The sequence below is a fragment of the Paramacrobiotus metropolitanus genome, unplaced genomic scaffold (genome assembly GCF_019649055.1).
Source record: "Paramacrobiotus metropolitanus isolate TYO unplaced genomic scaffold, Prichtersi_v1.0 Parri_scaffold0000017, whole genome shotgun sequence".
Lineage (NCBI taxonomy): Eukaryota > Metazoa > Tardigrada > Eutardigrada > Parachela > Macrobiotidae > Paramacrobiotus > Paramacrobiotus metropolitanus.
Genome location: NW_026570237.1, coordinates 1,291,681 through 1,316,948, shown reverse-complemented (window position 1 = coordinate 1,316,948; position 25,268 = coordinate 1,291,681). Strand labels below are relative to the sequence as shown.

The 25,268-nt window shown below is 46.1% G+C and overlaps 4 protein-coding genes across 8 annotated transcripts; all 4 read left to right on the top strand.

The window, feature by feature from the left end:
• The first annotated feature begins 155 nt into the window (after positions 1-155).
• LOC129585509 (zinc finger protein 26-like) lies at positions 156-1,535 on the top strand. The gene is made up of 2 exons (XM_055478216.1): positions 156-414; positions 492-1,535. The coding sequence occupies exons 1-2, from the start codon at positions 199-201 to the stop codon at positions 1,146-1,148; spliced, it is 873 nt and encodes a 290-aa protein (XP_055334191.1). The 5' UTR covers positions 156-198; the 3' UTR covers positions 1,149-1,535.
• Positions 1,536-1,747: 212 nt separating this feature from the next.
• On the top strand, positions 1,748-7,441 carry LOC129585454 (uncharacterized). Of its 3 annotated transcripts, none has more exons than XM_055478132.1 (4): positions 1,748-2,243; positions 2,510-2,880; positions 3,699-6,851; positions 7,302-7,441. In XM_055478132.1, the coding sequence occupies exons 2-4, from the start codon at positions 2,520-2,522 to the stop codon at positions 7,310-7,312; spliced, it is 3,525 nt and encodes a 1,174-aa protein (XP_055334107.1). In that variant the 5' UTR covers positions 1,748-2,243; positions 2,510-2,519; the 3' UTR covers positions 7,313-7,441. The 3 variants fall into 3 exon arrangements, with proteins under 3 accessions (XP_055334107.1, XP_055334106.1, XP_055334105.1); XM_055478131.1 differs by having other exon boundaries at positions 1,748-1,929; positions 2,007-2,243; positions 3,699-7,428; XM_055478130.1 differs by having other exon boundaries at positions 3,699-7,428.
• Positions 7,313-13,611, top strand: LOC129585551 (uncharacterized; the record flags this gene model as incomplete). The annotated part of the gene is made up of 8 exons (XM_055478268.1): positions 7,313-8,792; positions 8,882-8,998; positions 9,057-9,197; positions 9,276-9,641; positions 9,718-10,565; positions 10,623-11,669; positions 11,736-12,191; positions 12,274-13,611. Coding segments are annotated over 8 exons (5,208 nt in total), but the record flags the coding sequence as incomplete, so codon positions are not given.
• A 235-nt stretch (positions 13,612-13,846) lies between these two features.
• Positions 13,847-20,381, top strand: LOC129585469 (zinc finger protein 287-like). 3 transcript variants are annotated; one of them, XM_055478154.1, is made up of 7 exons: positions 13,847-14,057; positions 14,300-14,476; positions 14,919-15,257; positions 15,391-15,882; positions 15,946-16,023; positions 17,138-18,632; positions 19,404-20,381. In XM_055478154.1, the coding sequence occupies exons 6-7, from the start codon at positions 17,259-17,261 to the stop codon at positions 19,998-20,000; spliced, it is 1,971 nt and encodes a 656-aa protein (XP_055334129.1). In that variant the 5' UTR covers positions 13,847-14,057; positions 14,300-14,476; positions 14,919-15,257; positions 15,391-15,882; positions 15,946-16,023; positions 17,138-17,258; the 3' UTR covers positions 20,001-20,381. The 3 variants fall into 3 exon arrangements, with proteins under 3 accessions (XP_055334129.1, XP_055334130.1, XP_055334131.1); XM_055478155.1 differs by lacking the exon at positions 14,300-14,476; XM_055478156.1 differs by lacking the exon at positions 19,404-20,381 and having other exon boundaries at positions 17,138-17,550.
• The last annotated feature ends 4,887 nt before the right edge of the window (positions 20,382-25,268 follow it).

The window sequence follows — 25,268 nt, the reverse complement described above, 5'->3', positions numbered from 1 at the left end:
AAGAAATTTGTTGCCCAGCTGCAGCGTCCTGGCGCGAATGTCCCGGCTAAAGTTGTATCCGATAGATCGAAACGATCCATCCGAAAGACATGGCGGTCCGCAGAAAGGAACTACACGGATTGTTTGAATCTTGTCCAGGAATTTTGCTGGCTGGCAGAGCATGTTAGCACGCACGGGTTGCAGACGGAGCAGTGTTCGATGTGCAACAAGTGGTTCGCTTCACTGCGACATCATACTCCACGATGTGGTAACCACGCCGATTACCATGACAGCTCCGAGTCTTCTGATGATTCCAGTGAAGAAGCGCTGACGTCTCGAAAAGCTGGGAAGGTTGAATCTTCAAAGAAACACTTTCAGTGTGTTGAATGCGTGAAGGAGTTTCGTTCGCGTGCCCTTTTGCAGGCGCACATGAAGGTTTGTTCTTGTCAGACCACTTTCTTTCGGATAATCGGATAGATTCAGTTATCCATAATTTGTTCGCTGCTTTGCAGACTGATCACCCGGCACTGAAATGTATGGTTTCTGACGAAGTGTTCGGGAGTGATGATGATCTGCAGCAGCATATGCTCGCTCACAGCAACAAAAATCAGCTGAAATGTGAAATCTGCAAGAAAACGTTCCAGTCATCGCGTATCTTTGCGGCGCACGTCAGAGAGCATGAAAACGGGAAATTATCTGAACCTGTTGCAGAAGAGCTTGTGCCTAATGAATGCGTAGTGTGCCGGAAGTCATTTGCGGATTTTCTTCAGCTGAATCAGCACGTGAAAAAGCACAATGTTAACGGTGGATTTGACTGCGCGATGTGTAATGAAGCGTTTCCCTTCTATCATTTATTATCGCGCCATGTGATGGAGGAACAGCATTGGCGTCCGAAAACCGGCTTTCCATGCAGCGTCTGCGACGAGGAGTTGCCGGATGAAAACGCCTTGCAGTTGCATTTATTTACGCACCATGATGCGGAGTTGACGGTCAAGTGTTATCTGTGCGCGGAACGTTTCACGTGCAACGGCGATCTCGACGTGCACATTGCTGCCGCGCACGCAATGGCAAATGTGGATGATTTCGAAATGGAGATGGATGAGGAGGTTGGCCGGGAATGTTATCGGGAATTGATGGCGGGATTGACCGACGACAGCAACGAATACTGATCGTTGCAGGACTTTCTGATCCGCATCTGCTGGAATAGCGGCATGTTAACGACTGTGGTTTGAAAGCTGTTCGCTGATATTACACTTCGGTATCGGCTTGTGTTTTGATATTTTTGTATTAAATACCTTCTGTGATACCATGGGGATATAAGTGAATACTTTCCAAGCAAAATATTAGTGGGTTATTGATGGGAATCTGTTGTCAACTGGCTGTTTCATTTAGACTGATTTAGTTTGTGCAATCATTAACGGGTCCATTTGGTGGTATCGGTGTGAGTACGCATTTCAGGGATTCTTTTAGTCTGTTGTTGCCTTTGTTTTCTACATGCTAGGGGACAGTGTTTATGTAAAGACGCTGTCGATTTTGTAAAGAATTCCTCGATAGAAAAATTCAAAAGGTATTTCGTAGAAAACAAAGTATTACCGCTGATTTTCACGCCACGTTAACCACGCCACCCTCCCCGGGGAGGAAGTTGCATAGCGAAAGTTTTGGCTGCACGGATGCGTGTTATAATGGTTAAGTTACTTAAGTAGTAAGTACTGTACTGAGTGTACATACATACGCAGCTGCTGATTTCTGCTTTCATTGAATATTTTTCGGTTTATTATTTTTGCTAATTTTGCACTTATTATTGGTTCGGATTGTTTCTGTATAGATTTTTGAAAGATTCGAGCGTTTTATGATATCGTTATGATTTTTTAAAATTGCATTTATTTCACTACGAGTTTTATCTCCAGTACCGCTGCTACCAGCAATGTGAGAGCTGGACTGGTGCTTATGGTATCTTCATCTCCCTCATTTTTACTGATTATTATCCAGCGATCACAGCTGAGCAACGTGTTTTTCTATCCGTGCAGATGGTTCCAGTGTTTTTTGGGAAGCTGTCAGCACTGCTCGCAGAGTGGAGATTGCTGCTCCGGTTGAGCTGAGAAGCGAGGAGCCTTCGCAGGTTGAGCAGGATCCTCAGAGTTCGAATTCCAGTTTTTGGCTGAAGGATTAATTTTGCACCTTGACAGTTTTGTCGTGTAGAGAACCAGTTAATACGTATACTGTGATCTGTTTGGTTGTGGTATGTCGTAGCACGACTAGTTCAAGTAAGTGTCTGCGTACAAATTCAGAAAAGTGGAATTTCTGTAGAATTGTGGCTTGCGCAATAGTCAGGTACTAGGGTAGAAGTCGGGGCTGCATAAGACTGTAACTCATGGTGCAAATGCTGTGTGTCGATAAAATTCAGATGCTTCTCATGTATGCTTGCAAGTGAGATGTCCCTATCTTGCCATTATTGATTTTAATAGTTTTAATTGATTTGATGTTAATAAACTGATTGAATTTTCGTCGATTTTAATTTTCATATTTTTAGGACCGGAGCGATGTCCGATCCTGCAGCATGCTGCGTGTTGTTGTGTCCTTCTTCGGAGCAGTCGCGTTCCTTGCGCAGCGTGTGCTTTTTCGATTTCCCGCATCCGAACGATCCGCGTTATCCGATCTGGATCGAGCGCTCTTTGCGTGCCAAAGACTGGACTCCTTCTCCAACCAGCAAGATCTGCAGCAGACACTTCCGCCCTTCAGATATCCTCGCGTTGCCGCTCGCTGATGGGTCTGGACGAACGGAGAAGCGATTGAAATACGATGCGTTGCCATGCGTTTTCGAAGACCTCCCTCAGTCCATGCGTCCTCAAACTGACGTTGTGCCACGCGCAGACAGCCCCGAAATTATAGATATTCCGACCAGTAAGTACCTGTAAGTGCTTAATGCTTATACAAAATTGTTTTTATTTATACTATCATCCCAGCTCTCAGAATTACATGGCAGTCAAATCCTGTTTTGATGGTTCTACGCTCGTCAGAAGATAACAAAATTTCACTGAGAAGGAAGAAAACTGTGCATCAGACAACGCAGAAATCGAGGTGCTTACACTTGTAATTATTTGCGATAAGCACATGATAACTTGTTTTGGAAAATCATTATTGTGTGTTTCAACCATAGGACGCATTCATAATGTTAAAAAATTATTTCTTTTAGTAAGAGTCAGCATTTGCTTATTTATAAAAAATTTTCAGCCGTACGATTTTTGGCTTTCATACAATTTTTGGCTGTAAGATAAGTAGAACTTACATTTGTGTTCTGTATGTTTGTATTGCATTTCAGCTTTCAAAGGGCTACAATTAATGAGAAATAAAATATAATTAGCAAATTTGGATATACAAATTAAAACAACGCAATCTGGTATTGATTTACAAACGATCTAATTTTCGTTGATGCTCTCTTAAGTTTTTGTTTGAATCGTCACGGTATTTTATTTGAGTTGCTGATGTACGAGTACGTAGATGTATGGGTTGAAACTTGAATCTTCATTATATATTTCATACTTGTGCTAGACTGCTAGGGTGAATTACTTGTGAACTCGGTGTGGACATAGCGTTCTACAAATAGCGTCATTACTCGTAAATTATTCATTTAAATATGGTGAAGTACTGTACAGTTGGTGCTTATATCGTGGACAGTGGAAATTAAGGAACGCTGTTTATTATATTGTTGGTCCTTTCAGGTTCGAAGAAGCGCTCTGCCGATAGCTTGCACGAAATAACGTGTGATGAGGTTAAGAAAGAAACGGAGGATTTTGTCAGTGCTTCAGATGCAGCTGCCGAGGTATCTACGGATGTGAAATCGAATTTTTTGCAAGGAGACCTTAAGGCACTGTGGAGTGACTCTACAAGTGCGCGTCCGACTGAGCCTGTCAATTCGTCGGTCGTGATTCCAAGCGCTAAAAAACCTAAAAAGGACGTCATGCACGAAGTAACGTCTGATGAGGTTAAGAGAGAAACGGATGATTCTGTCATTGCTTCGGATGCAGTTGCCGAGATATCCACGAACGTGAAATCGAATTTTTCGCATGAAAATCTGAAGGCACTGTTGAGTGACTCTACAAGTGCGCGTGCGACTGAGCCTCTCAGTTTGTCGGCCGCAATTCCAAGCGCTAAAATAGCTAGACAGGATCCTTCTCCTGTCGTCACAGACGTGTTACCAAATTTTTCGCATCCGAATCTGAAAGAACTGTTGAATAACCCTCAAAATACGAATGCTACTGGTTCTGTTAGTTCGCCAGTCGCAATTCCAAGCACAGCCGGACTTTTTCCTCCGGTTATTAGCAGTTCAAACCCCATCCCAATGCCTTCCGTTTGTGCGCTAGCTCAGAAGATTGTCGACGGACGACTCATGGTTATGCAGCACTGCGCACAGCACATTCCTCCGGATTTTCCTGCCTTCACGAACGCCGACGAAGCGCGAAACTGCTGTGTTCCCGGTTGTCGTATTGACCGCAATAATAATCTACAGGGGAGAATTCGCTTTGAAGCGTTTCCCACGGATCTGCGCTTGCGGGCCGAATGGGTCAAGTGGGTGGCGTTTTCCGGCTTCTGGCAGCCGGCTCCGTATTCTGTCGTGTGCAGTCTGCATTTTCTCCCCTCGGACTACGATTATATTGGCACGGTATTGTGTCTGAAACCGACAGCGATTCCCGTGCATACGGGATGCCGGAATGGACTGATGCGGAAGTTGAATGGACCGTGTCCGTTCAGTAGGGTGTGTGCCATCTGCGGATGCTGGCGAGCGATCAAGCAGACAATCTATCACTATAAATCTGCGTCGCGATTGGCATTTATTCCGTTTCCCCAAGAGCCGAACCAGCGACAGAAGTGGTTGGCTGCCTGCTCTGAAGCTCCGGGGGAGAATGCACTGTATGCCTGCGAACGGCACTTTGTCCCGGCTGACATCGTGACCCGGTTTGAGCAACTGGGAGAAATGAAGTTCGTGCTACGGAGGCGGAATGACATCCTGCCATGCCCCAGCCAGCTGTTATGCTCGCTACCTGTGGAAAATCAAGTTCGACCGCCACCGGTTAACTTACAGATCAACGTTAGTCCACGGCTTTTCCCTCTGAATACCACCAACAATAGCCAGGTGAGGTCAGTGGCAAATGTATTTATTGAGGCGGTTCTACAAAGTCCACCTTCCGGAACCGTTCCGGCGACTCCGTCCTCTGTACTGATACGGTCTGCAGCTAATTCTGTCAGCGTGGGCGGTGCTACCTTCATGCCGAGTCCTAATCAGACGGCACTTCCGGTTGTTGCTTCTCCGATTGTGCCTCCACCGACTGATCAAGTAAAACCTGGATCCTCCAGAAATGCTCAGTTAGAAGATGCTGCTGCGTCTGCTAAACCGCCACCGCATCCGGTGGAAGAAGCGAATATAGTGTGTTGTGTGCCGGGATGCCAGAATGTGTGCCAGTCAAAAAGGCAGCATATATATTTACCAGGGAAACCGATATTTTTCCCGTTCGTTGGGGTCGGTGATCCGCGTTACAGAACGTGGACACAGCGATTGCGGTACAACTCATCTTGGATTCCAGATTCTAGCGAGAGAATTTGCAGCGATCACTTTAACCAGTCCGAGATCGAATCCAGTAAGAGCGATGCTTCTCTCGTGAGAAAAGCTCTGCCCAGTCAGCTGTCGTGCATGGCTTCATTATGCGGGTTTACCGCAGCAGATATGGCTACCGGAGCAATTGGTTGTGCTGCGTGCGGCTTGCGTCCACCAGTTGACAGACAGCCGAAAGCATCAGAAAAGCTGATGTTTTTTCGCGCGCCTCCGTCCGCGTTGGATGCATTATGGAAAAAATGGGTGGATTTTTGCAATCAACGGCGGAATGACATCGACTGGACATTAATCGGGGCGGATACGCCGTGGTACCTTTGCGAAAATCATTTCGAAGGACAGTACATAGAAGCGGCGGAAGGACTTGGCTCCATCGTTAGCAACAGTGAGGCAGTCCCGTCATGGACCTATTCGCTGGACGTTAACTACACCGACCCGAAACTGGCGACATCTACCTCGTACTTGTATGGCCATTTCCTGCTTCGGAAAGGAGTTTTCTGTTGCGTTCCGGGATGTGAAACTATCTTGAAGAAAAAGGATTCGGTCGCAGGAAAATTTTTTGAGTTTATTCCACCGACTGATGAACGGTATTGTGACTGGTTGCGCATGGTGCGATACAATGTTTCTTGGGTTCCAGAACGACGAGCCAGAATCTGTCTGGAACACTTCCCTGCATCGGCAATTAAGCTGAAATGTCGTAAGAAAGGGTCTCAAAAGTCAGCGTGCCTACTGGATTCAGCTTTTCCCACTCAGCTTTCTTGCATGGAATCTTTGTGCTCGTTCACACCGGCAGACTTGATGGCGGGGAAAGAAGGTTGTGCTGTTTGCGGTCTGCGGCCGTTTGCATCCCACCGGCGGCTGAAAACCTCGGAGAAGCTGGAGTTCTACCGAGCACCTTCGGGCGAAATGAGGGAGAAATGGATTGAATTTTGCAAATCACAGAGGAACGATATTGACTGGACATCGATTTCGGAGAAAACACCGTGGTTTCTCTGTGAGAATCATTTTGAAGCACAGAAAGCAGTTCCTTCCGTTCCGTTTTCCATATACATTAAACCGAGAGATTTGGAATCTGCTGCAACCGCGCAAGGAGAATTAGCTAAAATGCATGAAAGAAAAAGAAAAAAGTGTGCGCCTGTCTGTTGCGTGCCGGGATGTCGGAAATATGCGTGGAACGAAATTCCATCGCCCCCGATAAGCTTTTACCATTTCCACAATGGTTATATAGCAAAGGTGAATCGGAGCGAATGGATCAATCGAATTCGTTGTTCCGTTTTATGTCCAATTAAAAATGTTTTAATTGTTATTAATGTGGCGTACGAGTGTTGTGCTGTCTGTTCTTTTTTTTTCATTTTACGCCCACATCCTGTTTTCCCAGCGCCAGCATGGCACCGATCGGTGTTAGAGTTCATCGCTGCTTGCACCGCAGCTCATTTCAGTTTTGCCAAGCTAGCGTGCAGTTGCAAACTTTTCTTTACCACCCGCCACACCCGACTTGTTTTGTGTTCTGTTATTTGTCTAAAGCCAAATAAAGGGGGTTTGAGGTGCAGGGAAAGGAAACCGGCAAGCGCGCACACCGGCAGGTGCGCAGGCGCGCACATACCAGGTGCGCAAGCGCGTACACACCAGGTGCGCAGCCGGAGCTTCACCGATTCCCAGCCGAGAACTTCCACATGCCCACTTCGCTCTCCCGCCATGGTAAAAGATACATGAGTAGCAACACATTAATGGACACCTAAAGCACGCGATGTAGTGTGCAGTCGACATTTTTCTCCGGAAGATTTCCGCAGAACAACCCACGACCAGCCGGCGAAAGCCAGATGCTTAAGAGCGAACGTCGTGCCGACTCAGTTGGATTGTGTAGAAGAGTACCGCTCTCCAAGGAATACACATTTAGCAGCGGGAAGTGGTGTCCGGACGTGCTGTGTGTGCGGATGTTGGCGGCCACTGGACGAGACGGAACTTATTCCATCCGAGCGACTGAACTTCTTTCCCTTTCCGGATGACGATCGCTTACGCCATTCATGGTTAACCGCTTGTCGTCAATGGAATACCCATTTGACCGTATCGAAAGAGTCACTTGTGTGTGAAAATCATTTCTCATTGGATAATTTGGCACGGCTGTTGGCTGGCGGATTGCTGTCAAAGAGCGATGTGATTCCGACGGAAAAGACTTTCGCGAAGCTGCCTGCTCCTATTAGATTAAAGAAAATCAGTGTGGAGGTTGGGAGCTGCAGGATTACGGATCGCGCCCCCGGTTACAAATGCTGCGTGCCGGGATGTGGGAATCGTGCGCATGTTGAGGGCAGACTGGAGAAGATAACATTTCATGTTTTTCCCCGCCTCGGCACTTCATCCCGCTTCTGCGAATGGATGAACCGGATTCGTTGCTCGATTTCGTGGAGACCTCACCCGCTCAATCGAGTATGTAGTAAGCATTTTAGCCCTAAGGATTTTGTGGAGGAAACGGCGAAAGGCAGACAACCGCGCACTAGTCTGTTGAAGAAAGATGTGATGCCGTCTCTGCTGCAGTGCGTCGAGAAGTTTCGATGCCCGATGGATTTGAGTGAACCGGCTGATTTGAATGAAGTTCGCATGTGTTGTGTGTGTGGTTGGTGGCGTGTAGTTAGTGAAAGGTATGTCCGATCGGAACTGCTGACGTTTTTCCCGTTCCCTGCGGATGACGAGCAGCGCACAAAGTGGGTTGATGTTTGCCGTGAATGGAAGCCCGATTTTGTCTTCTCGGAGGGGTTGCTGGTGTGCGAAAATCATTTTCAGTTGGACGATTTGACGTGGGTGCCTGTGAATAGGTTTAACAGGGAACTGAAATTAAGAAACGACGCCATTCCGTCGGAAAGATGTCTTCGTCTGCTGAGCGCTGTGAGCGATCCGCACTCGTCAGATGACGTGACGGATGGAATGACAGGAGTGCCGGTTGATGGTTTCGGCGAATTGTCTTCGTGTGATCGGGCGGTTGATGACGGAGAAAGTGGAGCCGACAGTGACGCTGGTGATTATGAAGAAAGGGACATAATGCCGGCGGATGAGAGTGCATGGGATTTCGATGCTTTGGATGATGATGATTCGCTCATGGAAGTCGACTACCCGGACGCACCCGTTCTACACATCACAGAACCGCTGTGTGCTCCCTTGAGAATAACGAGAGCCGTTGAAAATGGTCTTCCGGAGGATGAGGATTTCAGTAACGGTAGGATGCGTTATTTGCTAATAGTATTTTATTCCGATAGTGTTGTGTTGTATAAAAAAATGGACACTTTGTACTCTTTGGTTTTATAGTTTCAGATGCTGGCGTTCAGGATATGGCTTTGGCACTGCCTTTTACGGCGGAGGAGCCAGTGAAGGAGGCGCCTCCTCTTTCGTCTCCGCGATGTGCCCTGGATGACGCTTTAATATGTGAGAATAACTAGCTGATTTTTTTCTTGTTGTCCTAATATATAACGAATGGTTGCAGACTGTGACTGTTGCCACAAATTCCTCCCTACTCCTTGTTGGCTGCATGCAGCCAGCGTCTGCGATGAACCAGTTGTTCCGTTGGCCGTCGGCAGTTTGCCCAAGATGCTCTATTTGGATGTCTGCGACGATTCGTTAACCGGTAAAATAGCCAACCTTTTTGCGCTTATTTGTACTCTGTATTTATGCCGTCACCTACATATGTACTTTTTCTTTTTAGGGAAAGCTGTGTTCACCAAGGAAGTCATTGCCCGTCACACGGTGTTCGGACCATTAATTGCTCCAGTGGCAATGGGAGATAGTGAAAAGGCGTTGTATTTTTGCATTACGGACAAGCCCCGCAAACATTACGAACTGGAGTCGGATTACGCCTGCAACTGGATGAAGCATGTCCGTTTTGCGGACAGCCTGCAAAACAGCAATCTGCTGGTGTTCTCGCGCGCATCGCAGGTGGTCTTCGTCACCATCAAAACTGTCGCGCCGCACGAAGAACTAAAGGTCTGGTACTCGAAGCAGTATTTGGAAATGCTGGAAACGCCGGGACACGGTGCTGTTGAAGATGTAAAACTGGAAACAAAGGATGAAGGTGGATATTTTTTAGTCCAGTAAACGTTTTAATGAAGCTGAGTATCATGGAATTTGGTGCAACTAATTTTCAGCAGGTGATGAAGCTTGTGTACCATTGGATGATGATAATGGCCAAGCATCGGAAGCCACCCCCAGGGACAAGAATCTGATCGAAAGTACCACAGTGGGAACCGTTTCTGTGTCCCATTTGCCGATGGAAAGCGAGTCATCGTTGCCAGTAACAGTAGAGTCTGATTACCGACAGACTGGCGAAAACTCTCGTGTGCGCTCGAAAAGCAAGCGAACCAACAAAAAGCGGAAGTTTTTCACTAGTAATATCTGTTCGGAATGCAATGTGAGATTTCGGAGGGAGGATATGCTACGTTTGCACCAATTGGGCCACACAGGCTACGACGATCCGCCTGAACGAGAGTGTCCTGAATGCTCGAAACATTTTGGCGACTTTCCTGCTTTATTGAAGCATGTTGACGAGCATGGAACACCGCTGGTACAGTGCCCGGTTTGCAATGAAACCTGCAGTTCGAGCGTTGTCCTGCTTCATCTACAACGATATCATCCCGGAATCGAAAGAAGAAAGCTGTATTGGGAGCGTTTGAACTGTGATAAGTGCGGGTTGCGATTTGCCAGTAACTTCCTCTACCGTATACATCAGCTGGGCCATCAGGACAGGGAGTGTATCGACAGTATAAAAATCACACGAAAATGTCCCGAATGCGGTGAGATGTGCGAAAGCCTGGAAAAATTAACGGAGCACGTTTATGCGCACGGGAAGCTAACGAAGAAGTGCCCAGTGTGCAACGGCTATTATCCAGGGTTGAAGAAACATATCGCACGTTGCCATCCGAAGTATCTAGCCAGGACAAGGTGTTCGGAATGTGGGAAAGAATTTGGGAAGGCGGCTGCCTTAATTAAACATATGCGGGTTCGTTATTAGCTTTCGTTTACAGTCAATCAATGTTTTACATGATGATCGTTGTAGGCCCATCGGAAGAAGGCATCTCTGGATAGCTCGACGTGTCAGGATTGTGGTCTGCAGTTTGGAAAAGACAGTTTATTTGTCTTACACAAGACCAGCCATGGTACGACATCCTATCACGCTGTTTTCGGCACTCAAAAATGTCCCGAATGCGATGAAACTTTTGAGGAGACGGCTGAGTTGTTTCAGCATATTATTACGCATGCTGTAGCCGCGAAGAAATGCCCCGAATGCGGCCACTGGGTGGGCTCCCTGCGTATGCATCTGAAGCGACAGCATCCTGGAACACCGCTTCTTGGACACCAGCTTCGCTACCATACAGTCACATGTCTGCAGTGTGGTTTGCGTTTCAGCACTGACTTATTGCGCCGCATCCACGAATGCGAACATGGAGGCAAAGAATTAGCCGACGATCTACGAAGCAGAACGGCATGTTGTGAATGTGCAGAGGGATTTGACAGCTTCGACGCCCTGGTGAAGCATGTCAAAATTCACGGTAGACAAACGGAAGAATGCCCGGTTTGTAAGCGACGTTTTTCTTATCTGGACAACCACATCCGGCATGATCATCCCGGTTACCAGTATAAATTGATCGGACGTCCTGAAGTGCAACCTGACAATGACAGTGATCAGCGGGTGAAGGAAGTGAAATACAGGAATGTGACCTGCAATCATTGCGGTCTGCGGTTTGACAGCGAAGCCGTATGCGATCTGCATCGGAGGCAGCATGCGGATAAGGGCGCTATGAACGATTATCGAGTGGATGGGGACGAGTGCCCGCAGTGCGGTGAATCGTTCCAAGAATTCGCCGCGTTGATGGCGCATGTGGATTCGCACGGAAGACGCACGGATATGTGTCCGGTGTGCGGTCGCTGGTATGCTGCGGTGAAGCAGCACATTCGCCGGGATCATCCTGATAATTACGCCGAATCTACCGCTCAAGAAAACCCAGGAAGTGACCCACCGGGGACGAAAGAACCTGATGGGTATCGGTGTTATAAATGTGGAAAAATGCTTCCTTCGCGTCGGAGCTACGATTTGCATTTGAAGGTGTGTTGTTTTCTTGTGCTGTTAATGCGGTTCTACCTTTACCCTTTTCTTGGTATTAACTTTCAGGCTCATCGGATAAAGGAAGCGCGGTTCAGTTCCGTGACTTGCAACGAGTGCGGACTGCGATTTATAAGTGAAGTATTATGTCAACTGCACAAGTTGCGGCATGACAACGACGGATGCAGCAATATGGAATTGAGAAACACCAAATCCTGTCCCGAATGTCAAGAAGAATTTGAAGAAGTAGAATTGCTGGCCGATCATGTTGCCGCGCACGGGAAAGCGACTAGCAAGTGCCCTGTGTGCAGTTGTTGGTTCAGCCAGCTCCGGATGCACGTGCAGCACGAACATCCTGATTCCTTTAGAGATTACTTTGTTCGTCGACGGAGGCATTCCAGCGCAAAGGACCCGGATAAGACGTTAGTCAATGAATCCCGGCGAAAGCAGCTGCCGAAACGTTACTCTTGCACAAAATGTCCGAAGAGTTTTGCAAGTATTGTTCATTTTCAGTCTCACATGAAGGTAGGACGTTATTTCCAGTGTCTGCAGAGTAGGAAGTTAAATTCGCTGTTGTCTGTACGGCAAGAATTCTTCCGGTTTTTAGGTGAATGTCTCCAGCGCAGCGGATAATTTAACTTGCGACACGTGCAGTTTGCAGTTTGCTAGCCAAATCCTCTGCGATTTGCATAAAGTGACACACGGGATATCGGCGGATATGGACATTGTGAAAATTTGTCCAGAATGTGGAGAAGTTTTTGAACAGTGGGAGAAATTGGTGGAGCATGTTGGCACGCACGGCGTGAAGACGGCCCACATTAATAAAATTTCCAAATGCAAGATCTGCCAACAGCGCTTCCCGTCGGATTGCCTGTTAGCGCAGCACGCCAAAGAACACGAAAATCGCGAGTCTGCACAAGACGCGCCATCGTCCAGCGAATGCGTCATTTGCCGGCAGCGCTGCGCCGACTCCAGTGAACTACAGCAGCATGTTAAAACGCACAACGGCAGTCGTGGATTCGAGTGTCCTGGTTGTACAGCTACGTTTCCGTTTTATCGTTTGCTGTCGCAGCATGTAACCACCCATCAGCACCTGCCGGAACGGAAGGATTTTACGTGCGGGATCTGCCGTGCAACGTTTTCCACTGACGAGGATTTGCAGCTGCATGTGTTCACACACGATGCGGAATTAACCGTTAAATGTCACCAGTGTGGCGAACACTTCACGGACGTGGCTGACCTTTACACTCACACTGCTCTCGCGCATGAAGCATCCATTGTGAACGGTTCGGATGAGGAGATGAACCGGAAATGTTGGCGAGAAATTATGTCTGAATTGCCGAATGAGGATGCATTATAATCACGTGATCTTTTAATAACGTACCGTGTAGTGTATTATGCTTGCCATTTAAAGACAACGGAAACGTTGGCTGCTACCCTTTTTTAACGCATGCAAAAGTCGCCACACTTCTGCTGGAAGCAATTGAGAATCGAATCTGTTCCATGTTTTCTAGCTGGAAATCAGGAAATGGAATCCTGCCGTAGAAATTGGACTGTTGCGTGGTTGCAATACTTCTCTTATTATAACGTGATCTGTGAATTCTTTTTTGTAGTTGCTGTATATGATTTCATTTATCTTTTGTGGTTATGCGCTAGTTTATGATGGGTGCTTTTCTGGTGGTTTGCTCACTCCTTCCGTTGATCTCTGTTTACAAATGTATGTACTTATTGTTAGTGGCTGTGGCTTAACGTCGTTGGCCAAATAAAAGTCTTTCGAATATGAAGTACTGGATGTTTTTGTCGTTATCCTGCTTGTTTAGTTCTTCTCTCTGGCAATGTTGTATTTATTTCGCTTCGTTGAATAATTTTCCAGTAAAAACGCAGCAATTTATTTTCACGTTTTTTAACAACGCCACCACAGTGTTCATTTCATTTATTACGAGTTTTGTCTATTTTTTGTGACATTTAAATTTGAATCGTTTGCATAACTTTGCAACTTGCAAATAGTGCCCGGCGAAATGCGAATGTCAATGCACCTATTCCTGTTTTGAAAACTGTTTACTGTCACATGAAAATTCGATCTAGCACGCCACCTCCCCGAAAAGGAAGTTGCATAGCGAAAACAACAACTGCATTTGTCTGCAACTCTGCAAAACATATTTTTAAGAATTTCAGGTTCATTGTAATTTCGAGTTTCTCGTATGAGAAAAATAAAAGTTCCCGCGCAGTTAATGGTGTAATAAGTTTTGATTATTTTTTCATTAGCAGTTCCATATCCGTTTAGCGCTCCACTGAATCTCCAGATGACTACGTATACCCATGGAATAATGGAAGTCAGTTCACAAGCAGTGCCATTCCTGCCCGACGGGGACAGCTTTCACGACAGTCTGTGTGAGTGTATGATGCTTTTTTGGTAGCCATATTGCAACAGTGTTTGGTACTGGGACTACTGGCTTAAATCAGTGGTTGGCGTACCTTCCAGCAGATTATCGTTCGTTGTTCAGTATGCGATGCATCTAGTAGATTTGATCCGATGGAACAAGACTTTACATACAGCATGCTCGAACTTGCATGGTGCATGCTTGCGTGTGTCGCTTTCCACTGATGCCATTTCCGATGTGTTGAACTTGCAGACTGCGAGAACTGTCAGTGTTTCCTACGGTATCCGTGCTGGCAGCACGCAGTCGTTGTTGAGGACGCATTCAGTCGTCCGTTGGCCATCGCCAGTTTGCCAGATGTCTTGTCGTTCCACAACGAAAACGCACTGCACAACGTCGGGCACTCTTTGGAGAGCAGAACACAAGCCACAAGTATGCATAGCTTAACAAAACTTATGAATTTGTTAAACAGGGACCAGGTAATTTTTACTGATCAGCATTCGATTACAGTGTTTTTTCAAATATTTTTAAAATGGAATTAACGATTTTTCAGATTCATTTCGAAATTTGAAAAAATGCTCGAATCTTTTGTTTGGGTGTAAAAATTATCTTCTTACTCATGTGCGTTTACGGGTAAATCTAAATAGATTTTTGGTATATGTAAGTGAGTCAGTAAGTCCACCCATAGCCGGGAAGTTGAGCGGACAAACAGGTTTCACGCCAATATGTATACAGGATTATTACGAATCATTTGGCTACAGAATGTCAAAAAACAGTGCAACAATGTTTGGGACTGCGCGAAAGCGAAGGATTCCGGCTGTGCAAGAATGTGGTATCATGGACCGAGTCACTTCCATTGATGTGTCTTTTATAGTTCCGTCGGTCGTTGCAAGAACGAACATCCTTACGCAGACAGTGTTCGGACCGTTGATTGCGCCGCTGGGCAGTCCGACCGGAGCTCATTCGCGGACATTCTCGTCTTCAGACGGGCAATGTGTGACGTTCGATGTGGAGAACGATCGTTGGTGCAACTGGATGAAGTTCGTCAGGGCTGTGGACCACGGCCAGCACAACCTCTGTGTCTTCATCCGAGAACGGAAGGTCCTTTTTGTCACTGTCAAGGTCATCCTGCCCGGCGAAGAGCTTAAGCTGGCGCTGCCCCAGCGTGACTGGAGAACAATTCACGACACTAATGTGCAATGTGCACCTATGGGTAACTAACTAATTATAATAATATTGGGTAATAATTGAAGTTTGTTATTTCGACACTTACCGGGTCATTTATTACGTACATGTACTTATTTTCGAGGCCGATATTGCACTTAGATGGTATTTCGCCTGTTCAGATTGTGTAATCGACGGGGCTGTCGATAGTGACGATATCTGCACGGCAGAATGCGAGGGCACTGCGGAAATAACGTCGCTGGACATTCCGCTCAGTTTGCCGGCTTCCTGCTTCTCAGCTTCCGTGCAGCCTGTACCGTATGACCCACTCCTTCTCCTTCCACAGTCCCAGCCGCTGCCCCTTGAATCGCATGAACATAATCTCTCTGCAACGCAGTTGTCGTTGCGCCCTTTTCAGAGAGAAGAGTCACCCGAGTATCCGTTTCCTCCCGCTTTATCTCCACGGGCTCCACCTGTAGATGCTTTCAAGGAAAACGTTGCCCTTCAGCAGAAGAAAACTGATGAGGTTGCGGAACGTGTTCTGTCGAAAGAGTTTTCTCCACGCGTCTATTCCTTCCGCTCACGCAATGTGCAACGCGTCAGCATAGCCTCCAACGGCGCGGATGCCTTCGATGGTGAAGCCGATGAAGATTTTCATGTGCCTTCGGATGACTGTACGATGACACAAAGCGCTTCATGTGGTATAGAATTAATTCTACCGCTCTTGTGTGTTGTAGCATTGTCCTCTTCCGCATCTGATGGTTGCAGTGAATTTGAAGCAGGTTTGGCCGGAACGGCGGAAAACAAAGCAAAAGGTCAGATACGTGTAACGGCGGTCTTAAAGCATTTCAGCTGGAATTGCTTATTCAATGCATCGAGGGAACAGACGACTGTTATGCTTGATTACGAGTATGTTGGATTACGATTATCAGAATCGCTGTGCGCAGACGTACGTAATTAGAACGTCCAGTTGAAATTACCAAAAACTGAAGTCAGGTTAGAAATACTACAGACAATACGGCAACACTGGATCTGCTATTTTGTAAAGACTGAAGACATTGGTTTGTCTGCACTGGTGTGCAAAACATGTTTGCGCGCAACTTCTTGTTGAGTGGTTATGCTAGCAATGAAATTCCAAAAAGTTAGTACGCGGACAGCTGCACCACTATTTTTTTCAATTGCATTTTAGAATTTTCGAAAATCATTGAATCTGAGTTTGGTGTAGATTCGGTGTCGAAGATCGGGTAATACTAGTAATGAAACCTTTCGTTCTCAAAATACACTAGACTTCAAAATGATGTTACTGCATACCCACCTAGCGTCACTTCCCTTAAGGGAAGTGGCCCGGTACATTGTACCAAATTCGTGTACATGCACGGAAAGTTTCACTTTCGCGCACTCCCACGCTCATTTTTGTTTCGGTTTATGACATTCTGTAGCCAGATGATTTGTGTACACTGGCCTGAAAACCGTTTGCGCGCGCAACGTCCGGTTCGGGGGTTATGAGTCTTATGACTGTAAGAAAATTCCAAAAAGTTTAAAAGCATTCCGGTGTACCAAAAGTCTCTTATGGACCGATCTCCTTAAAATTTTGCACGTAAATGCAAATGGCCATGAAGATTGTTTTTACACTGATCCAGACTTCCATGATTTTTTTTTCAAATTTTAAAATGAATTTTAAAATTTTTGAAATTCATTTTGAAATTTGAAAAAAATGTTATAGCAGTGGATCGGTGTAAAACGTTCTTCGTGTGTTAATGATCGGTCCATTACGTGCAAAATAATCTCAAGATGGCCATAAGCGCGCTGATACACCTGTACCATGCATACTCGAAGAACACGGGCCCGGTATTTATGGCTTTATATATGTAAATGTATATGATAATATTCGGATGTTCAAAGGAGCAAATAAATACTTTTTCCATTCAGGGTTACTGTCAAAGAGGCGAACGGGTTACTGTCGATCTGACAAATTCCTGGAAGCCAGAATTCGTCAGGTGAGGGCCGTGGTTGCGGTGAATCCCTTCCAGTATCCTAGCGGAGAGCAACGATGGGAAGCTTATTCTGCCGCTGCGGCCCTGCTGTCGGCAGACGTGCTGTCCAAGAAAAGCTGCCGGTCGACGGGCAGACATTGCGAAAAAACACGGAAAGCCGACTGCATCGGTTCAAAATAGCCGAAAGCTATAATCGGTTAAGTAGGATGACTCCAGAACACTTTGACCTCATGAAGGAGCTAGCTGATTTAAGCGACAGAGGACGCCAAGATTGTACGTGCGACGAAAGAACGCCAGAAAGCGGACGCGGAGGTTTGAGAGGCCAGAAAAAGATACGAAAATTAAGAGCGGTTATACAAACTAATCCCTTCCAGTTTTGTTCACCTGCTGAACGTCAAGCCGCTTGGAAAGCGGCGCGGCAGTCGTATCTAGATGAGGAGGGCTCGTGCTGCTGCAAAAAACAGAAAAGCCGGTCAAAACCGGTACACCTGCAGCAGTATGTGCAGATTCATTTGGATGGTTATCCCAGACTGCTGGATCGCTACAACCACGATTCCGCCGATGATAATGAGCGCGAATATATGGGGCTCATGCAGGAGATTGCGAAATTGGCGGGGAAGGATGGCAGTGGTAATTTGGATATCTTAACCGAGCAGAAAAATGGGGAGGCAATTGCTGCAAACGGCGCAACGCGCAAAAATCTTCCCCTTACGAGACCGCGTCCAAATAAAAAGGGCTATCAACATGACAAATTTTTCCCCAGTTACACGTATCGCTTCGTGTGCTGGGAGTGCTCTGTGCATTTCAAGGACGAAAATTTATTGAAACTGCATAAATTGCAGCATGCTGAGACATCCGGTGAAGCTGCCGGCTCGCACGATTGTCCAGTGTGTGACCGAATATTTGGCAAACTGCAAAATTTATTAATGCATGTTCTGGACCACAGCGTGAAAGCCGCGCAGATAACGCATTTCATCCCAACTGCTGATCCCAGCATCATGTGTTTCGCATCCAAATCGGCCGCTCCGATGGATGTGCTGGCGCAGAGTCATGACGGGCATGAATTGTGTTTCATGTACAGCTGCGGATTGAATAACTGCGGACTCCGATTTTGCACGGAGGCGATGGCTGATTTGCACCAGCTGAGTCACAACTTGCCGGATGATTATCAAGGCGATACTGTCTGTGCCGGATGCAACTACGTAGCTGCAAATGCGGGGGACTTGTTAAAGCATGTCGGTCGGCATGCAGCGAAGGCGAACGATCGCAAACTATGTCGTGTGTGTGGGGATTTTGTGGAGCTTATGGTCGAACACGTCCGATCCGTGCACAAGGAACACTATCTGCAGTACGAAGCGCGTTTGACTCTTTTTTGCGACCAGTGCGAGAAACGATTTCGGACACCTATACATCTCGCCACCCATAAAGCAGTAAGTGTTTCCAGATGCTTTCTAATCTTTTCGCTTGTTGTTGCTGAATATTTATTATTATTATTATTATTACATCAAGAGCAGACAACCCGTTTAACGGGACTTCAACGTCTGGTCGCTACAAAAACAACGTTGAGATTACGACAGATCCACCATTCGGAGAGCAAATTTGAAAAAAACCAACACCATCAACGCTGAGTATCTGCATATTAACGTTTTGTATGCGCTCGAAAATGTCCCTTAAACGCATGGCCAACGGGCCTTCCACGATCTTCTTCTTCGCTTTGGCTTCGATTCTCTTTGGCTTTCGGAGGTTGTACCGCGCTGTAACATCCGTGAAGTCAATCATGTCGACCAGGTACTGTGGAGGATGGTACGCTTCGTGGTTGTAGATCTTGTACAACCATACTGCCTCGGACTGCTTCCAACAGTCGTACACCGGCAGGATGGGCAGTTTCTAGTACAGCTCGGGGGTTACCCGCTCCTTGTAATCAGAAATCGCCCGCAGTGCTTTCCGCTGTGCTTTAGCCAGTTTGCCGCGCAAAGCCAAAGATGCCGGTGACCACGTATCCGACCCGTAGTCGAAGTGTGGCTGTACACAAGCATGGGAAAGGCCCCTACGCTGGGGCAGATCCAGGCCGTCTTTCCCGCAGTTAATCATTGCGATACCGTAGTTAACTTTTGCAGCACATTTATGTATCTCTCGAGCAAAACTGCTCACACCATGTTTATCAGCACTTGGTTTTTACATATATTTTTGTCTGTTTTTAGTGTGCACCAGAACACCGAAGTTTAGAAGTGCTAGGATGTCTGGTTTGTGCTCAACAGTTCCCGTCGTCCCTTCTGCTGCATGCACATATAAAAAAGGAGCACACAACGGGTTTGACATGTATGATTTGCCAGAAAAGCTATTCAAAGTACCTTAATTTACAACAGCACTCAAAAACCCACAAGGAGGTCCATGTTTGCAACATCTGTGGCGCGGTATTCCGCTCTAAGTATTATCTAGTTCAGCATGAGCCCGTTCACCGGTCCGATTATTCCTTTAAATGTGATTTGTGCGACAAGACATTTAAGCGATCAAGCAACCTGTGGCAGCATAAAATGATCGTTCACACGGATAAAGTGCGGAAACAACGCAAAGCTAAACGGGAAGAAATGCGTCGGAAGGGAGTGGTCAGCAAGTACAAATGCCCGCGGCAGAGAATGCGCTTCGAAGAGTTCCCGTATAAATGTGAGGAATGCCGGCTCGGCTGGATGCTGCTGGGCAATCTGCAGCAGCATCAACGGAAGAAACATTCCCAGAGTGTCGCATCTGAAGACACCGGCACGAGTCAGCCGGTGTCCTCTTCCAGTGGAAACGTTTAACCGAAGTTTAATCGACTGCTTGGCTGTCGTAAATAATCGGGTTTTAAACATTGTTACATAGCTTTTCCAGTTTTGCACACTACATTTCTCGTACACATAATGTAAAAATGCGGGAAAGAAAGCATGAATTTCTTTGGACAAATCTTCGACAAACAATCGATGCTGTGATTATCTGTATTTGCGTTCCTGCTCTGAATGCCTTTTTAAATTTTTTACTGTCAGGATTTCTTTTTGTGACTGTAATTTTGTCCCTTGTTATGCTGTTATTAGTTGCGTTCGTTTACTGTTTTTGTTGGTCTAGTTCAGTAAGAACTAAAATGCAAATCACCAGTGGATATGGTCTTCATAGTTTTTCTTGAAAATGGCATCATCGTATTGCTTGACATGCTGTATGAAAATGGCGTATTTATTCAACCAGATTATCAATCCTCTTATTTTACACGTATATACATACGAGTACACCGTCACCGTGCACCTGTAGCCGCCCGCTAGCATGCGGAATGTTTCTTCTACTCTGAACGTGTGCAAAACGCTTTACAAGTTTTTTTCCAAACTGCCCAAACAGCATGAAAATGCTACTCTAGATGGGCATATAGAATACTTTGCAGCTGTGTGACCGTTTGTCAGACAATTTTTCTGCTGCAAAATTGTGCCGGTTTTAGATGGATGTCTCGAATCGCATCAGCGGACGATATCATAATATTAACGCGCTATGCGTAGTTTGCGCGTATTACGTACTTTCCCTGTTATGACGTACGTGTTGTCTGTTCCGTTATGTACGATTTGCTGTTCTTATCTAACGGATTTGATCGCTAATGCGTTCACGATTCTGGTTTAACTAATGAGTCTGAAGTTTCTAACTTCAACTAAATCTGTGAGCTTGTTTCTAGCTGAAAGGTCGTGTGACTCTAGGTTAGAAGGAAGTTCATATCTCGTTCTGTTCTGTTCTGTTTGTTCGTTCGTTCGGTTTGGCGATTAAACATTTGGGAAGTTCCTGAGTGTTTGGGTTTCGGTAACTTTCGTTAGGCACAGCAATCCGCTCGTACCTAGCGGAAGTAGGCAGTACCACTTACGGAGTCCAGAGCATATTCCCACTCTACCGATTGAGTAGGTTTGGTCATCTAGTGCGGTTGTCGCGGTGCGACTTCCGCATAGCATGTCATGGCGCGCAACGGATTTTAACAACCCTGGGAATCTGGATCGTCTGGTAAGTGGTATTGGTTTTGGCGTTTTGTGGTTGTGTTGGTTGACCACGTGGATTCTCAGAGAATCCCGTGAGGCAAGGTTCCTAAGTGAGAACCAGGTGCTAGACCGCAGTGTGTACCGCAGTGACCTTAGAGGGTTGCGCGAGGCACGGTTCCTAAGTGCGAGCCAGGTGCTGGACGGGAGTCCGTACTGTACTCGTACTGGTAAATAGTACTGACTGTACTGAGAAGTGGTGGCGTAAGCCCTGTTATTCGTGTAGCAGACTTACATCCGGGTTCGGTGACCTGGATTACTTGTCTGTTGTTTGTCAAGCAGGTGCAATGGATGGTACAGTGATTGAACCATCAGCATTAACCGCTGGACAGGAGGACGGTGTAGAAGAGCCGTCAACTGGCAAAAGTAAACCGTCCCGTCGAAAAGGGATGATAAATGTTGATGAGTTTGAAGCCATGTTAAAGAAGGCGGATTACTTATCCCCGCCTACTGTGCAGTGGTTTCTACCTGAAGACGAAAAGGTTGGTGATTTCTGTAAGAAGTGGGAAATTGTTCTCCCACGTACTGGAGAATTAAGTCAAGAATGGGTTGAATATGATCTTAATGGTGGTAAAAAACCAGGAGGTTATGATCAGTGGATTCAGGCAGGAAGGAAGATTCCCGCCCGTCGAACGATCCATCTGACCTTGCATGATTATGATCAGCAATACGGCACTGAACTGCATGAAAAATGGATGTAGTATCTTGCCAACAAAAAGCCTGTTCAGTCAGCAGCAGATAGCAGTAAAGCTCGTTCAGGGTCGGATGTGCAGCAAAGCGGTGTGCAAGCTGCCGTCACTGAGGGCAATGCACTGTCAGCTAGTGGTTTGAGTGGTACTGCGAAGGATACCGCGGTAACTCAACATTTGGATTTGACAGAAATGAATAAGGTTTTGGAGCAAATTAATAATGCTCCAGATTATTCAGCTGTTGTTACTCAAGATAACGATGATAACGATACGGAACTGGCTGCTGTAGATAATCAGCGTATTGAAGACGCTGATGTTCACTACAGTCAGAAAGTTGGCAAAGAAAGCGATGAGTCATCAGCCGCTGCCGTGGTTGATCAGTTACGCAAAGAACTGGATGCAGAAAAGTTCCGATATCATGCATTGGTTTTGAAGCATGATGGTTTAGTTGATAAGCATAATGATCTAGTTGATAAATACGACTGTTTGGTTGATCGTCGTAATGAGTTGGCTGATCAAGTGAAGTTGCTTGGCATTATGCGTACTCGAGACGCAAAGCTAATGCAGGATGCGTTCGAGCATGTGAATAAAGAAAGCGAGAAGTTGCAACTGGAAAAGCAGAAGTTCCAGCTGGAGAAGCAGAAGGCGCAGAAAAGTTTTCAAGAAGGCACAGCTGCCTTGAATAAAAAGTATGCGAGTTTTTTGGCCGAACAAACAGCATTTAAAGTTGCTGTTGATAAGTGGAAAATTGATAGGAATAATAGACGCCATGCAGTCGATGATGACGTCACTTTTGTTCCGCATGTTGAAACAGGTCGACGCAGCGTAGTAGTACAGGATATGGCTGAACCTGTACGAAAGCTGTACAGTGCTGTTCATAAGCCCGTCTTTGTGGTTAAAGATAACCAGAAACTGGAAGAATTTCTGGATTTGCGTGAGCGTGCTCATAATATGCAGGAATGTTTGGGTGAGTCGCGTAGTCCCTCACCAACGATTTCAGAAGTTAGCACAATTGCTTTGGCCAAGATGGAAGCAAAGGTTGCTGAACTTGATCGTCGTTTAAAAGAACAGGAAGCCAAGGGCGGTAGTACTGTTTCCGCTCCGTTTGATATGGATAAGTTTACTGATGCAATGAAAGGTGCATTCAGGACTGATACAATGTATCCTGAGAAGTTTGATGGGAAAACGGATACGAATAAGGTGGAACAGTTTATTCAGAGTGTGGATAACTGTAAAAACCACAACAGTTGGTCGGACAGTGACGTCATCCGTAAGTGCTTGTCGCGCTGCCTCACTGGTACGGCGCTTACCTGGTACTTAGATAAGTACGATTCAAGTAAGAAGTTGAAGTGGTCTGAATGGAAGAAGATGATCCGGGAACATTTCTCGGATGAGCAAGATTTAATGGCAGTTCGTGATAAGATTGCTGATCGTCATTTCAGTAATGATGATACACCAAACTCGTATGTTGATTGGTTCACTACGTCGTTCAAGAAGTTGGATCTGAATGAATCTGAACGGGTGTATTATCTGAAGCAGGGTTTAAAGAAGAACCGTTTCTTTTGGTTCAAGTACATGGAGGAGAAAAGAGTGGCTGATGTTGAAGAATTTTTGTCAGAACTGAAGCTGCAGTATAAACTGCGTAATAGTAACCCTATTTCTGGTTACTCTGATTCGAAACAGTTCGTTGGCAGGAAGCCAAGTGAGACAGATAGCAGTGCAGTTAAGGCTGCTAGTAATGAGGCGAAGAAGTCCGAAGGAAGTGCAGTTGATAATGGTAAGCAGGTGACCATTAATTACGCGAAGTGGTATTTCCCAGACGGACAACCGATTTGTTTTAAATGCCATGGTGCGCATGTGGGAAAGAAATGCACCAGTACGGAACCTCGTAAGCCCGTGACAGCTGAACCACCGGATCAGGTGACTAAAGCTTACATGATGAAGAAGTCGATGGGAAAGCATCCCGAAAGTAATAGTTTGGGATTGTTTTTAATGCGCAAACCGGAAGTAAATTCTTTTACTGTGCAGTTTAATCGTGCACAAGAGTTTACTGCACGGAAGGAAACTTGCAGTGGGGGCGATGCCGCTCATGTTCAGTTCTGCTCGGTACGCCGTCCGACAGGGCACTCGCTTTGCAGTGGGGTGCTCAAGCTCGTGTAGGTTGGCGGCGGAAGCAAAGTGGCAGTGCTTATGTAAAGCGCTTGAAGTTTCTGATCGAGAATCCTGAGGCAGAGATGAGTCGGGATGAAAGAGAGATCGTGAAAGGATTTCATGTTTATCGTGGTATCGTGTACCGTAGCAAGGGCGGTAGGTACGGTAGACACCGCGTGGTTGTACCGGAAGCTAGCCGTCAGGACTTGTTACGAGATTGCCATAAAAGTTTCCATGCTGGTAATTTACATGATTATTGGTCAGTTCGTAAGTATGTTTTGCGAAACTATTACTGGCCTGGAATGAATGCTGAATTGTGGAAAATGGAATCAGAATGTGAGCAATGTTCTGCTCATGCTTAAATCCTCACTGCTACGTTGTGAGTCCGCTGTTTTATTGTCAGTGGTGTACTGACAGTGCAACTTGCTTTTACTCATAACCGCAGGAAGTTACAAAAACTGGTTGTGTGGGAAACATAAGTACTCATTAATCGAGTACTGTGTTATGTGCCGTAGCCGCCGGTGTGGTAGTTACGTGTTCGAAACGCTGTGCTGCGGTGCAGTGTTTGATTTCTGTAAAAATGATTTTAAAGTCATTTTGATTCTGCAGTTGGAGCAGTAATTACGATTACCGTTTGATTTTGATAACTGGATGTTTATAATCCAGTTGAGATTTGAATCCATCATCCGGGAATTATTCTTGGATGATACTGATTATGTTTTGTTTAATTTTTATGAAGAACCATGCAATCGTATCGGTTCTTGTGATCTGGTTGTGATTGACCGTGTTTGATCGTTTGACTGCAAGTGCAAACTTGCAGTGGGGGTAATTGCAGTTATTAGTGGAAATGTGGAAATTATGTATCCACTTTTTGGTGCACTGAAGATGCTGATGGATAAACGGTATCCATCCGTTGTAATCTGTGTTGTTGACTGACTGGCTGTGGCCTGTCGGCTTGCGGATCCTCGAGCTCTTCGGAGGGAGAGGATGGATGAAAACCTCACCTGGAAACGAAACGTTTGGATGGACTGACGATAAAACTGGACGCGCATGGAACGAGGAACTTCGGAGGACTTGGACGGAACACCAACTTCATCAACTTGGACCTCCATTCGAACCCCGTCACTCCGCGGATTCCACACGCGAATGATGAAACGGATCCCCCAGGATCACGGTACTTTCCTGGATT

Bases quoted from the DNA above. Each gene is read 5' to 3' on its own strand.
- LOC129585509 (XM_055478216.1), top strand. From the start codon at position 199: ATGTGCAACAAGTGGTTCGCTTCACTGCGACATCATACTCCACGATGT. The intron at 415-491 runs GTTTGTTCTTGT...GCTGCTTTGCAG, and splicing joins TTTTGCAGGCGCACATGAAG to ACTGATCACCCGGCACTGAA.
- LOC129585454 (XM_055478131.1), top strand. From the start codon at position 2,520: ATGTCCGATCCTGCAGCATGCTGCGTGTTGTTGTGTCCTTCTTCGGAG. The intron at 2,881-3,698 runs GTAAGTACCTGT...TGGTCCTTTCAG, and splicing joins AATTATAGATATTCCGACCA to GTTCGAAGAAGCGCTCTGCC.
- LOC129585469 (XM_055478155.1), top strand. From the start codon at position 17,259: ATGGGAAGCTTATTCTGCCGCTGCGGCCCTGCTGTCGGCAGACGTGCT. The intron at 18,633-19,403 runs GTAAGTGTTTCC...GTCTGTTTTTAG, and splicing joins ATCTCGCCACCCATAAAGCA to TGTGCACCAGAACACCGAAG.